The sequence below is a fragment of the Fukomys damarensis genome, unplaced genomic scaffold, assembly GCF_012274545.1.
Source record: "Fukomys damarensis isolate Sample0158 unplaced genomic scaffold, DMR_v1.0_HiC HiC_scaffold_32, whole genome shotgun sequence".
Taxonomy (NCBI): Eukaryota; Metazoa; Chordata; class Mammalia; order Rodentia; family Bathyergidae; genus Fukomys; species Fukomys damarensis.
In genome coordinates, this window is record NW_022900944.1 from 15,804,890 (window position 1) to 15,820,698 (window position 15,809).

Genomic DNA, 15,809 nt, shown 5'->3' on the forward strand with positions numbered 1-15,809 from the left:
TTCATGACCAGCATACCAACACTCCAAAAAATTCTTAAGAATATCCTAGAAAGATACAATGAGGCCAATGATGCCAAAAAAAATCTAGTGAAATAAATACGTAAGATCGGGTAGGCACTTTAAGCAGAAAGGAAATTATGTAAATTTTCCTCTGGATATATTAGTATGGATTAAAAGTTGTTTTCTTTTAGGGCTTGAAACACATCGCTCAAGTTCTTCTGACCTTTAAGATTTGTCTTGAGAAGTCTTCTGTATTTCTAATGGCTTTACCTTTGTAAGTAATTTGTTGCTTCTTTAGACTTCTGGGATTCTGGTATAACTTTTCCATGAGGTTTTTTTAATGCCATTCATGCAGTCTTCCAATTTTTCACTAATTCCAGTTCATCTTAGGTTAGTCTGTTTTGCATCATATAGCAGCTGTTGAATCCATTTTCCATGATCTTTTGTTGTTTTTAAGGTATCTCTGATTGTATGGACACCGGCATCAACCCTTTTTTGTTGTTGTTGTTTTGTTTTGTTTTGTTTTTCTTTGAGACAGGGTCTCACTATGCAGTTGAGACTGACCTGGAACTCACTATGTAGCCCAGGGTGGTCTCAAACTCACAGCAATCCTCCTGCCTCAGCCTCCCAAGTGCTGGGATTATAGGTGTGCGCCATCACACCTAGCTAACCCTGTTTTTCAATTCTGACTCTGACACTCTGCACACTGATCACTTTTTGTGTGTATTTTTTTTTAGATAGAGTCCTGCTATGTAGCCCAGGTCTTGGACTCACTATGTAACCCACGATGTTCCCAAACATAGCAATCTCCCTGCCTCAGCCTCCCAAGTGCTGGGATTACAGGAATGTGCCACCATGCCCAGCACATTGATCAGTTCTGCTGCCTATATTTTTAAAAAAATTATTTTATTAGTGCATTTTAGGTATACAATATATAATGACATTCATCCTTGGAAATTTGTACCTTTATGTTGCCTATATTTTCAATAGAAGTTTTTATCTCCTGGATTTCGGTTTGGTACCTTTACATGGACTCTTATTCTTTGTAAAACTGGTAATTCATGTTTTGTATCATTTTGTTTACCTCAGCTAGCTTTTTCTGTCTTAAATTTACTGATCATTTACTTATTAAGTTCATTATCTGTTTAGTTATATCATCTTTTTTGTTGTTCTGTAAAGCATTTTAAGTATTAACAAAGTATCTCAGACAGTATAATTTTAAACAATTTCTATTTCACAATATCCGTGATATATTTTCATTATTTATACTTTGTTTCTCACACCAGAAAGACAATGCAATATTTACCCCATGAAATATTTATTTCACTTAAAGAGTGTGGCCTCTGAGTGCACCCATTTACCTAGAAATGTCTCAAGTTTATCCTTCTTTATGGTCAAATAGTATTCCATTATAAAAAACCATTTTTAAATATATTCATCAGTTGATGGGCATTTGGGTTGTTTCCAAGATTTAGCTATTACAAACTGCTGCTATAAACATCGGTGTGCAACAATGAATGTAACTGTACTGTATCCCTAAAATGTACCAATAAACTCAATTAAAGCTAAAAAAAAGAAAGAAACATCGGTGTGCATATATCGCTGTGGTATGATGCTTTGAATTCTTTGGGGAAGATTCTTACAAGGGGGATAGCTGGGTCAAATGAGACCTCTAATCCTAGTTCTTTGAGGAATTGCCACACTGATTTCCACAGTGGTTGCACCAGTCTGCACTCCCACCAACAATAAAGATTCTTTTTTCCCCCACAGCCCTGCTGGCTCTTTCTCTTATTTCCTTCCTTCTTCTTTTCTCTTTCCTTTCTCTTTTTTCTTCCTCCCTCCCCTCTTTTCTTTCTTTCCTTTTTTTTGTATGGGGAATGGAACTCAGGACCTTGTGTGTGTGTGCAAGGCAGACACAGAGCCACTGAGCTAAATCCTTGGCCCAATTTATTTCTTGATAACCATTCTTTCTGGAGTGAAATGGAATTCAGCATTGTTTTAATTTGCATCTCTTGAATGACCAGAGATGTTGAACATTGTATCACGTATTTATTTGCTTTCCTACTTCATCTGTGAAATGTATTCATCTCAGAGGCCCATTTTTAGATTGGATTTTTTGTTTGTTTTTGAGACAGGGACTCAACTAAGCTGTTCAGTGGCAATCCTCCTGCCTCAGCCTCCCAAGTGCTGGAATTACAGGTGTGTAGCACCACACCTGGACAGATATATCACCTTTGAGCTCACCAAAAACCTGTTTTGTTCTTCTCTTTGTCTTTTACCTTTTTATCATTTCGTATAGCTCAGCTGTTTGGCTTTTGATTTCTTTCCCACTGATGCCCCATGGATCAGCCTTGGGAGAGCTGAAATTTTTGGAGGAATTTTGTTGCCTTCCTTTTTCATGTTTATACAGCACACGCACGTGTGCGTGTGTGTGTGTGTGTGTATGCATGTGCATGTGTCTTGTGCTGAGTGGTGAGGGAAGACTTTATTTCCAGTTAGGAGATCTCTTAGTCAGTGTCTGCTTTTCAGTGATGCACTCTGGGTGTGGCTAACTACAGGCCTTTGCCTCTGTCCCAATGTCTGACCACCTTTATTCATTTGGGGAGTATGTAGTGTAATTGGCCCAGCACCCAGCTCTCCAGAAATGAATCTGGATACTGTTGACGATACAAAAGCAAAGCAGACATTGGCATACAGTAAAAACCAATTCATAGCAACAACTATGCCACCAATGGCAACAGCAAAGAGGTTAGGAAAGACCAACTGGATATCGACATGGAATAAGAAACAATAAAAGCCACCACTGCACCACCCTTAATAACAGAAAAAGATACCTGCAGTAATAACATAGACACAAAGACAAATGCAACAACTATACTGCCATAAACAATAGAATTCAACAATAATAGCCTAGAGTCAACTAAATATCTAAAACTTGCTAAAGCTTAAGAGGAGTACTAGTAAAAGTTGAGGGGCTGGGGAAAGGAAAAATGAAAAGTAAAATTTGAAAAATAAAAGGAAAATGAGGAGAAAAAAGATAAAGGATCCAATTAGAGAGTAAAAGAAAATCAGAACACTTAAACAAAAGTAATAGAGAAAAACGAAAGAAGAAGGAAGGGGGGGAGAGAGAGAGAGAGAGAGACAGAGAGAGAGAGAGAGAGAGAGAGAGAGTGAGAGAGAGAGAGAGAGAGAGAGAGAGAGAGAGAGAGAGAGAGAGAGAGAGAGAGAGGGAAAGAACCCCATGCCAAGAAAAAAAGGAAATGAAAAACAAGTTCAAAACATTCCTCTGTGCGCTTAAATGAGTGGTTTCTTTTCAGGATATGGGGAGGGATACTGAATCACTAAGTCATGCTTTTTCCACACAACTTTGGGCGTGAATGCTGAGTCCCATCCAGCCTTTCCTGTTGCACACAGTTGGTCCATGGGGTCTGTCCTAGTGCTGAATTCAGCCAGCCACGCCTACTTTCTGTGTCCCTCTGTGTGCCCCCAAGTCATTGCTTTCTCTGCGTAACTTCACGGCCTGTGGGTTTGTAAGGCGTCCCCCCAGTTTGAGAGGCCCCTTTGTCGACACACCCCAGGCTATGTCAATGTCCAAGCTGAGCTGTGCCCCTGAATAAGCTGGCAGATGGAAAAGCAAGACAAGCACTGAGCTGTGGGCTACACTTAGGCAGCAGAGCAGGAGGCCAGTCTTCTAGATTTAATGCCAGCACTTCCAGGAGTGGTCCCCTCTGAAAACCAAACATTACCAGCCTGACTTCTCACTACAGAGGGTGGGAGCCCTGTGTACTTTCTGCCCTGAGTCTGACCTTCTCAGGGAGGGAGGTCTATGCCTAGCCCAACCCTCTCCGTTCCTGTCCCTTGTGGCCATCTCTCACCCAGGCACTGTGGTAGAAGGACCCCAGAGGTCTTGAAGTGGAGCTCTTCTGTGGCTTCTTCTTCCTTGAGGAATTCAGTCTTAAATAACCCCTTCCCAAAATTGCTCCTGATTTATCACTCTCAAACACCGGGGAGGGGGGTACTGCAGTGATTTTTCTTCCACTGTAGCCTGCCATGTAGAAAGAGTCACTTTCAGAGTACTGTAAAAACCCCGTGCTGTTTTTGCAGTTTACACTAACCATAGGCTATTCCTGGGGGTAGCAATGCCAGCCTGGCCATTGTTTGTCTCTGGGCCTGCTGACCTTCTCCAGGCTTACCCTGTGTTTGCTGCAACAGGGCCCCCTCCAATTGTAAAGTTTTGCCCCAGACCTTTTTATTTTGAAGCAGTCTTGCTAAGTGGGCCAGGCTGGCCTTGAATATTCAGTCCTCCTGCCTCTGCCTCCAAAGTACCTGGGCTAATAGTGTTGTGCCATCAGCCACTATAAATGTATTTTAAAGCAGACATTTTTTTGTCTAGGTAAACTAGTCTGTATTATTACACTGTCTCATGAATGACCTACTAAGTCACTGCATAAATAGTTAAAACTAATATGTAATATTTGGTTTTCCATTCATTCTTTGTTTAGAATGACAAAAATGAATGGTAATAATTCAGACCAGCTGGCAGCTGTTATCCTAGCACTTGGGAGGCTGAGGAAGGAGGATCTCCCCTAGTTTGAGACCAGCCTGGGCAACACAGTGAGTTCAAGGCTGGCCCGCATTACAAAGGGAGACCTTGTCTAAGAAAACAAAAACTCCTATACAGACCAAAGTTCCCATGCCTTAGAATCTAAAAAGTTATTAGCTGGGCGTCTTGGCACATGCCTGTAAACCCAGCACTCAGGAGGCTGAGGCAGGAGGCTCACTGTGAGTTCGAGACCATCCTGGGCTACACAGTGAGTTCCAGGTCAGTCTGAAGTACACAGTGAGACTCTGTCTCAAAAATAACTAACTAAATAAATAAATAAAGTTATCACACGTTTCCAGAATAATAACTCACTTTTACTCTTCTGTAGGATCATTTGCCTAATGGATTGCTTAGTAAAACAGAAAATCACTAACAGTGATTCATTCAATAAATAGTATAAGAGCCTTCTATACACTGGGTCCTGTTGTTTATAGGTTAGTATGCATGGGAAGCTGGGAGTGGTAGCAACATGCCTATAATCAGAAAGCTGAAACAGGATTGCTGTGAGCTTGAGGCCTGTCTGGGCTACGCATGAGTTCAAGGCCAGGCTAATCTACATAAAGACTGTGGAGAAAGAACAGAATTGGAAATTTATTTTCCTTAAAGTGATTTTCCAGAAATATTTGAGGCAGGGAGAACTCAAACTTTGCTTCACTGGAAAAATCCTTCTCAAAAAACATATACAAAGCTTGGGTCAATGATTTGGCTGAAATGATCACTAAGCATATGATAAAACTCATGATCTAGGAATATAATAAAGCAAAAGAAACATTTATATATGGTGCATCATTTCCATTCCCTACCCATGTACAGACCTGGTCATTTTTACTCAGTTCCATGGGCTCAGGGACTCATCAGAAATGGGAAACAATTTTGGCTTCCCAACAATCAATACTAGAAGGTAAAAACTATAAGATACATCATAGTGCAGATGAAAAGTAACACTACTGGCTCGTTTTATGTGACTATAAACGTCAGGGAAAATCAAGTCCTATTCTGGTGTTTCAGTGTAACTGAGATCAACTGTGTGGGAATTTTCAAATTTCCACCTAACTCTTCTGATTAGGCAAATGGATGGACGACAGAGCTGATAAGGGGCCTCTAAGACAGTGATGCCCAGCAAATGCCTGCTCTGAGACCCTGCTGTCACTGACTACTTCAAGGACACCGGAAAATCTTGCTGCAAGCCTTTTCTAATGTTTCAGATACATAGGGAGCAATATTCATTAGCAAGCAAACCACCCAGGAAGAGGATTATTTAGTGGTTTAAAAAAAGATTTTATAAGACATAAAGCTTTCGATTACAAAGTTATTTATTAAAAATATTTTCTACCAATTTTGATTCTATATCAAATCAAATCAAATCAGTGATGTTACAAAATAATAACCAATCAGACCTGCTCCTAAAGGATGCAATACCTGGTTAGTTCATTAATGTAAGCTGCTGAACAGTGACGTACAGATCCAACGCATTCACTTCTTCACACAAGATGCATAATTGATATACAGTACTTCATACCAAAATATCTTAAAATATTCTTATTTCACTTCAAGGTTCAGCTAATATAAAAATGATACTGGCTTTTAATGATTTGGATTTTCCTTTCTTGCAAAATTCAAGTACATGATTATTTGAAGTTTCTTTACTTTTTGCGAGATAGTTAAAAACCACCTGAGGTTGCATATCATTTCCACTCTTTGTTTCCAGTGACTAAAGTATATTGGAATCATACTAGGGAGTTCATCGGAAACTTCACATAGATCCCAAGGCTTAAACAAGAGCTTTTACGGGTTTTAAAGTTCTTATGGACTTCAAATTAATTTTCATAAGACAGGTATTAAAAATGGCTTTTTGAAACATAATACTCAAAGGAAACCCTTCATCACTGAGAGCATCAGATACTTTGGGGAAGAACTGGTCTTCCCCTTTTCTTATTTTTTTTTCTTGCTGTGCTGGGGATCAAACCCAGGGCCTCACAAATGCCAGGCAAGCACTTTAGCACTGAGCTACACACCCCGGCTCCAGTAACTCTTTGGATGGTTCAAGAAGTGAGTCTTTTCTCAACAGTTTCTTGATAAGCAACAAATCTTCTCAAATTCATCTTTATGTTGTCGAGAACACACAGCTGATCTGGACTGTATTTACCTCTCCCTTCTTTTCGTATCTGTCAAAAAAAAATTGTATGTGATTTGGTATCTATTACTAATTCATTTAAATAAAGTATCTGGCAAGGCAAGGTGGGACAAGCCTATAGTCTTACACTTTGGGAAGCCAAGAAGGAGGATTCCAAGTTTGAGTCCTGTCTGGATAAGTTAAGAGAGACCTGACTCAAATTAATTTTTTAAGAAATTGTTTTTTGAGGGTTAGAGATGTAGCTCAGTGTGAAAGCCCAGGGTTCAGTCTGGAAGGGAAGAAGGAGAGGGGAGAGGAAGGGACAGGAGAGGAAAGGGCACATGCTTGCAATCCCAGCACTTGGGGAGGCTGAGGAAGGAAGATATCAGGAAAATATCTGTAGTTCGAGGCCAGCCTAAACTACACAGTGAAAGCCTGTTAAAAAGGGGGGGGGGTAGAAGGAAGAAAAGAAAAAAAAAAAGCAAAAGAAGGAAGAAAGGATAGAAAAGGATAAAAGCATTTACTTTGGGGTATGTTTAACTCCTTTTTCAGTTTCTTTCTTTTTTTTGGAGACAGGGTCTCACTATGCACTTCAGACTGGCCTCGAACTTGGCAGTGATCCTCCTGCCTCAGCTTCCCAAGTACCTGGATTACACAAGTGTACCACCACATCCAGATTTAACTACTTTTTCAACAAAACAGCTACAAAAATTTGTTAAAAGTTTTACTGTCCCTGAAGAATAAATTTATTTTTAAAAGATAAATTTAGAATGTGAACTTTTTTTTTTGGTACTGGGACTTGAACTTGGGACCTTGTACTTCGAGGCAGGTGGTGGCACCAGTGAGCTAAATCCACAGCCCTAGAATGTGTACCTGTACAATTTGAAACACTGGCCCTTTTTCCCTTTGTACTTGAGTCCCTTTCTCTTTTTGCTCTCAAGTCCCTTTTTCTCATCACCCTCTTCCCCCCTTCACCCTTCTGCCTGTTTCTGCTACCGACCAGTGATCTTCCAATAAATGGAGCTACTTACTACAAAAAGACCAAAAAAACCAGTAAATTTTACATCAGGGAACTGTATCTCACCTTTAGTCTAAAGCAGTGATCCTCTGATGTAGGGCTGGCACTTGGGGAAAAATTGCTTGACTAAGGTTCTTTAGTAAAATCAGTGGTATTGTATTTAAATGCAACTTGAAGCTAAATATGTACTGAATACCTTTAACACAATTGTAGCTCCATTCTACACAAAAGTTAAAGAAATACAGATCAGTGGTAGAATGCCTCCTTAGCATAAGTGATCTCCAGCACTGCAAAAACAAAAACAAAAACAAAAACCCAAAGCAAAAACACCCCCAAACTATAGGATCTCCTTCTAGCTAACAAAGAAACTTCATCAGAACAGTATACTCTTTTTTTTTTTTTTTTTTTTTTTTTTTTTAGCACGGGTTCTATTTTATGTTTTCTCACTATGTAGTTGAGACTGACCTGGAACTCACTATGTAGCCCAGGCTGGTCTTGAACTCACAGCAATCCTCCTGTCTCAGCCTCCCGAGTGCTGGGATTACAGGTGTGTGCCACCATGCTCGGCTGGACAGTACACTTTTAAGAAAAGAAAAACAATGAAATATTATTACCACAGCCATGCATACCACATAGGAAAATGAATGTGAACAAAAGACTTTTCAGAAATTGGGTTCATTTTCCCAGTTCACAGTTCCCACCTTCCTTCTAAGCACTTGCTTCTGTGCAGTCCGTTGTTAGTTTGCAATGCTGGGGACCAAGCCAGAGCTTCCTGAATGCTAAGCACTCACCCTACCTCTAAGCCAATGGCCCCAATCCTTCTGCAGAGTTTTGATGACTCTATATCTGTTTGCCCAGCAGCTGCAGAGAAGGGAAAAAGGGGATACTTTCTCCTCATTATCTCACAGGCTCTTTTCCAGAAGTCCAAAGGCGCTATAACTTATTTATTTATTTTAAAAGACAGAGTCTCACTATGTAGTCCAGGCTGGACCTGAACTCACCATGCAGCAGAGTGCCCTCAGAGTCGTGGTTCTTCTGCCTCATCCCCTCGAGTGCTAAGATTACCCACCATATATTGGGCCTATAACTTTAATAGTGTGGACATATACTATGTACTGGTAGGAAAATATCTGTAGGATACAGCATGAAGCCAAAACAGGAACTTCAGGACTGCTACCATATGAATAATAAGGAGAAAATACTCAGGTACATTTGTCTTTGCTTAAGAAACGCTGTTCAACTTGGTTACCTGTGAGGCAAAGAATAAGTAGGAATAAAACCCCTCACTGCTTACAAAACAAGCTAACAAAAGCACAACAGATTTTAAACCTAAGAGTAAAGTGTTCACTCTATTTTTTCCACAGTTAAGTCACTTGGTGATCAAAGTTAACTCAAGAAATGGTAGCCACTATTACAAAGTTCTAAAATGTAACATGCCAAAACATGAAAAATAAACCAACACTGGCATTCTTAAAACAACACTGACTTCAGAACATCATAATGGCACTGAGAATGTGCGTGGCCCCTATTACTATTTTTCTTTCCTTCACAAAAACTATTTTATCCCTTAAAATGTTTTCAGGAAAATCACGCAATGGTACCCCATTAGACCCAGCTACTTGAGACAGAAGGATCACTTGAGACCAGGAGTTTGAGAACAGCCTGGTTTACAGGGTCCTCTCCATGAGCTAGTAAATTCTGAGTCAGGAACTTGTTAAATAAAAGAAATGTCAGAAAACAACAAAAGCAAATTTTTCATCAAAGTCTGTTTTCACAGGGCATGGTGCCACACACCTACAATAGCAGCACTTGCAAGGCTGAGGCAGAAGAATCACCAGGAGTTCAAGGCCAGCCTGAACTACATAGTGAGACCCTGTCTTAAGCAACACAAAAACACCAAAACTTTATTGTCTTGACAAAAGATTTAGAAGCAAATGTTTAATTTTAAAATATAAAATACTGGGCAGGCATGGTGGCACAAGCCTGTAATCCCAGCACTCAGGAGGCTGAAGCAAGAGGATTGCCATGAGTTCCAGGCCAGCCTGGGCTACATACTGAGTTCAAGGCCAGCCTAAACTGCATACATCAAGACTCTGTTGCAAAAACAAAAACCAAAACAAACCCCCTCAGAACCACTTGGTTCTAATAAAAATAAATAGATAAAATGCTTAATGAAGGCAATAACCACATTCTCCAATATAAACAGACTAGAGTTTACCTTTTTGGGAAGTATTTCTTACAGTGAAACCAGTGTATGATATACTACAGTGATACAAATTTGAGAGGTTTATGAAAGTGTTTTGTACGCGCAAGACAACAGCATTTGTATATGTTAAGCATTGTTAATACTGTTAAACTGTTAGAAGAAATGAGGAGCTCGTCAGATGCCATGTGGGCTCCACTTCCAGTGATTCCAGTCATGTTGAGTAGCTATGACTCACCAAGCACTCCACAGAGCAGCTGGGGTAAAGTACTGCATAAATCACTGAGATTTATAGGGATATGTCACGCACAGGCCTCCAAACTGCACAGTGGTAACTATATAAACTTTTCCCCAGGGAATGCTGACACTTATACATTTATAAATAAAAAAAGTTACAAACCTTCATTTTGAAGATGGGCTGGAATTCTTTTAGGGCAGATAACAATTTAATTTGAATGGAGGCTCTTTCAGCTTCTTCACCATCTGCAAAAACATCAAAGAGGGCATCCAAAGCCTCTCCTGCTACTACGAGGGAAGGGTCTTTAGTGGCAGCCTCAAGCAGGAAGCACCCAATGGTCTGGAAACAGCAGACATTATAACATGACTAAGGTCAGTTTCAAACACAAGCATTAACTTCATATGTGGCAATAATGCATGCAAACTATTTCATGTAAAAATGCCAGGGAAAAATGAAACCTTTTAAAGGACCAAGATTTGACAAATATTTATAAATACACCAAGTATAGCATAAACAATATAAATGAACATAGTATAGTTTCTTTCCCTAAATAAAGTAAATGAAAATCCACAAGTGATATATAAAAGGTTAATTTTGGAAATCATTAAATTTCCCCCTTTATTCCCCTCAAAAAGGCTTCTCTATGGTATTAAAATGCACAGAAATCTTATCTGTTATGAATACACTAAGACAATAAAAAATAACCCAACACTTAAGCTCATTTTGCTTTACTATATTAGTTGATTTTTAACATCTACACTTCCTTTTATTCCTGCACAATTAGCTAGCTAATGAACAGGCCATTCCCAATCTGCAAAAAACTGTCCCAGAGTCACTTTATTTCAGCTTGGGTGTTCTTCATCACCTTTATGCTTAGTGATGTGCACGCTGGTGTAACAGGTCTAGGGAAGGAAATGCTCAGAATAACAGGGCAACTCCTGGACTGCTCATTAAACTCTCTGGGCCTCAAAGTTCTCATTCATAAGGATGCATCTAGGGCTGGGGATTTAGTTCAGTGGCACCATGCCTGCCTCGAAAGCACAAGGTCCTGAGTCCGATGCCCCCCCGATCCATCTGGGACAACTGACCCAGGAGCCAAAGAAGAGGTATGCTAGGGAGACCTGTTCTGGACTCAGAGAGATGGAGCAGATCACAAACCAACCATGACTTGTGGACTCGACTGGCTTAAATAAACTGATCTATAAGCAGATATCTTTGAGTCAATCAGAAAATTATAAACATAGACAGGCATTAGAAATATTAAGAAATTACTTAAAAACGATTGAAATTTGTGTAAGGCATAAGGGTAGTTACATAAGAAACTGTTCTAATTTTTTAAGAGATGCCAACTAAATTAACAGGGGTAAAACACCATGACATCTTTACTGTACTTTAACATATCAGCAAAGAAACTATTTTCTATGAAAGTAGACCCTGGCAAGTATAGTCTGAAGCAAGAGGGAGTAATTACACATAACATGCTCATTTGTGCATGTGTACACATATGTGCCACACAGCCACACTCTCACATATGTGTGTATTTATCAAAACCACCTGGAAAGATTACAAAAGGAACCCGTAATAGTGGCTGCCCCTCCACAGGCAAAGGAGGGAACTGGAAAGTTAGGAATGCAGGTGATTCTCTCCATTATATGTTTTATACTTGTTCTTCTTGAAATGTTTTACCATGAGCAGGTATCATTTTCCAAAACAATTCTGAAAAACATTAGTCATCACTGTGAAGTTCTTAGAAGGGTGAGAGGATTATAATAACTGGTTTATTACCCATTAGTCAGTAATATATATATGTCAGCACAATGGAAGGCAATTTTACTATTGACCTTTGAGTTATAGAAAATAACACACAAACATTTTACACAACTACAAAGCCAAAAGGCATCTATAAAAATCCTGCTTTTGGGCCCAGGATTTAGTTCAGGGGCACCTTGCCTGGCTCACAAGTGAAAGGTCCTGAGTTTGATCCCTAGTACGGGGGTGGGGGTGGGATTCTGCTTTGGCCTTGCCCGGAAAATTTTGTGAGAAAGTATCTCTGGAGTAAAGTTAAATGGCAAAATGAGGCTCAGCTTTTCAAGGATTTATCTTATACATATAGTTGTATTAGGCCAGTGGGTTGGTTATACTCGAACAATAATATGTTAATAAGCAACTGCTTGATATATATGTTCTCATCATGTCTACAGAAGTTCTTAATAATCCTGCACAAACAGTTACTATTTTCCCATTTCTTTTTATTTATTTATATTTATTGTTTTTTTTGTTTATTTTTTTGTACCGGGGATAGAACTCGGGCCCTTGCACTTGTGAGCGGAACCACTAAGCCAAATCCCTGGCCTTATTTTTGTTTTTTGAGGCAGGTTTTTGTTTTGTTTTGTTTTGTTTTTGAGACAGGGTCTCACTATGTAGTTGAGACTGACCTGGAACTCACTATGTAGCCCAGGCTGGTCTCGAACATGCAGTGATCCTCCTGCCTCAGCCTCCTGAGTGCTGGGATTATAGGCGTGCGCCACCATGCCCAGCAAGACAGGTTTTAACTATGCAATTCAGGGTGGCCTTGAACTCACAGCAATCCTCCTGTCTCAGCCTCCCAAGTGCTGGGACTTTAGGCATGCACCACCATGTCCAACAACCCAGCCCATTTCTATTTTAATGTTTTAGGTTAGAAATAAATTTTTTACCTTAAGAGTTTCAAGTGTTCCATTTTCTTTGGCTAGGACACTGCCAGTGATTCCTAAAATACTAATAACATTTACTCTAACTCCAACGTTACTACTATGAATGCCTGCTTTGCATAACGACATCAGCTGACTGGGTGTCATGCACTGTTGAAAGAAAAGAAGAGTTTTTACAGTGTTAAACTCAACTAATTGCAATAGTAAATGAAAACAGGATTGACAAGAATTTCTCCTTCAGGCTGCAGGGTGCTAAGAGCAACATAAACACCAGCAGAGAAGTTATTACGCATTCTAATCACTCCCAAATAAAGCTGGCAACACAGCCCTGCTCCTGCCACTGTCATTACCAGGTCTGTGAAAGGTGCCTCAGGTTTATTAGTTTCATTTGAAGACTCATTCCAGAGGTACGAGGACCAAAGGGCTTCTAATTTCTTTTTAATATTGAACATAAAGGTTTTAAAAGTATAAGTGGAATATGTAGCTTTAATAAAAATTGGCTGAGTATAGACAAAGTAAAAATTTTCTTTGAGATGTTTGTTATTTTCTTTTTCTTTTTGTAACAGGGATCAAACTCAAGATCTTGTGCTTTTGAGGCAGGCACAGCACCACTGAGCTAAATCCCCAGTCTCTTTTTTAGATGTTTTATCATAAATTATCTAAGACTACACAAGCCATTAAATTACACAGTGTCATGTGTAACTACCATACAGTGCTAATTTTCACTTTAAGCTAATCTGAGCACATATTTGGGCAAAAGAATCATGAAATAATGTAAATGTCAAGTTGCCAAGCTGTCTCCTAAGTGTGGTGATGAAAAGCTTTGATCTGGAGCCAGACATCCAGGGTTCAAATCCTAGCTCCATCCGTTACCACCTGGCTATCCAGCAAGTTACTTAATTTTTTCATATCATCAATTTTTTCCATGGGTAAAATGGAGATGACAAAAGTATTCCTCACAGAGTTGCTATAAGGATTGAATAATACATGTAAAACATTTATTAAGTGTTAACTATTTGCAAGAATATGAATAATTGCAAATCCTCAAACATGTTTCTCCATCATTCACATTGCTTCTACCAAGTCTAAAGGTAAGAGTAACATGTTAGGTTTCACAGAAAATACTGTAATGACAAAAACTGCGTAAACTGAAGGATTCTGTACAGCTCAGACAGGCTACCGTAAATCTTATATGCTTGGCTACGAAATCACCAGGACAATTCAAAGAAGCTGTTGAACAGACAAAGTAACAAGGTAAAGAACCAGACAGGGAAGCTGGACAGCTGGACTCCAGTGCCGGTGCCATCATTCAGCAAATCAAGCCACTGGTTTCCCCTCCTGAAAAGCATGGGAGAGCCAGGGTTCTAACTCTGACACTTGATGCTCATGTCCATCACAGAGCGAATCTGAGAATTCAGCACCTTACTATATAGGTATAAAGCCAGCAATGTGTGTGTGGGGCGTGCACATCTGTAACCTGAGCACTTTGAGAGGCTGAGCCAGGTAGATCACAAGTTTGAACAAAGCTGGGGTAGTGCTTAGCGAGACCCTATCTCAAATGGGCAGAGGTGAGAATGTAGTTCAGATAAAAGGTCCTGGGTTTAATCCTCAGTGCTACAAACAACAAAACACATACACATGCACAAAACAATATATAGGAATGATTACCATTAAACAAGCATGAGCTTTGAGTAACTTCCTCAAACCATCGAATCAATAACTGCTATTCCCATAGGAGAGACCAGAGCAGGAAGAAAGATTAGGAAGACAAAAGCTGCATGGCCAGGTGACTAGGAGACCTGTCTGACCACAGGCTGAGTATCTGGGACAGCGTCACCACAGGAATCTCTGAAAGAGGTAGGTCCCAGAGGATAAAAGCTGTTGAAAACCAAAAGAAGTGGTTGGTGTGGGCCAGTGACAGTGAGACATATTAATAACTAGAGGACTTTAGAAAGGAGGGAGAATGGTTTAGAACAGTTGTTTTCAGACTTGAGTGTGCAAGTGAATAACCTGGAGAACACTCTAAGATGCAGACTACTGGACTCCTGGCAAAGTCTCTGCACCCATCCAGGCCAAGGGTGTAGGTAGCTTTGGCATGGAGCCCTTGCCTAGCCTGTGCAAAGTCCTGAGCTTTTAATCTCCAGCACCACAAAATAAACAAAAAGCACCAATCTCATAGAAAAATGGGCAAAACATAGGAGTAGTCACAAAAAGAAAAGCAAAGGCTCTAAAGCACATGAAATGATGTCCAACCCCCTAATTATCCTAATAAAATATGCAAAATAAACTGAAATATAATTTCTATCTATCAAACTGGCAAAATCCGATGCAAAACAGCTCAAATTTTGAAGAAAGGACTACAGCAACACCTCACAGTTACAAATGCATCTTATCTCTGACCCAGTAAGCCCACTTCAGGATCTGTCCCAAAGACACAATGGCAAAACATACTACAACTCATAAAAAGACTTATTCACTGCAGTTCTACTTGTAATAGCAAAAGATTAGAAATAACTCAAATGTCTACTAATAAGAGACAGACTGAATAAAAATGGAAAGTCTACACAGTGTAGTATTCTGAAGCTATAACAAAGAAATGAGCAAACTCTGAGCTAAGTGTGGTGGCACATGCCTGCACTCTTAGTACTCAGGAGACTGAGGCCAAAGATGATGAGTTCAAAGCCAGCCTGGACTATAGACCAAGACTGTCTCAAAATCAACCAAACAAACAATAACAAAAACCAAATCTCAATATACTGCAATGATCAATAACAGAGAAAAGACTTGGCAGGTATAGAAGCACTACTTTTAAGGAGTTAAGTACAGGAACAGGGATTTAGCTCAGTGGTTCTGCCACCTGCCTTACAAGTGTAAGGTCATAAGTTTAATCTCCAGTACAAAAAAAAAAAAAAAAAAAAAAAAAAAAAAAAAAAAAGACAAGAAC

At 39.6% G+C, this 15,809-nt stretch overlaps 1 protein-coding gene across 2 annotated transcripts in view; it reads right to left on the reverse strand.

The window, feature by feature from the left end:
• Positions 1 to 6,241: 6,241 nt before the first annotated feature.
• Heatr3 (HEAT repeat containing 3) overlaps positions 6,242 to 15,809 on the reverse strand; it is a 38,384-nt gene continuing 28,816 nt past the window's right edge. For both annotated transcript variants that reach the window (XM_033757863.1, XM_019208284.1), the window contains 3 exons: positions 12,872 to 13,015; positions 10,338 to 10,514; positions 6,242 to 6,768 (listed from right to left, as the gene is read on the reverse strand). In XM_033757863.1, coding sequence (XP_033613754.1) covers positions 6,646 to 6,768; positions 10,338 to 10,514; positions 12,872 to 13,015 — 444 coding nt within the window. In that variant the 3' untranslated portion in view covers positions 6,242 to 6,645. The remainder of the gene's footprint in view (positions 6,769 to 10,337; positions 10,515 to 12,871; positions 13,016 to 15,809) is intronic.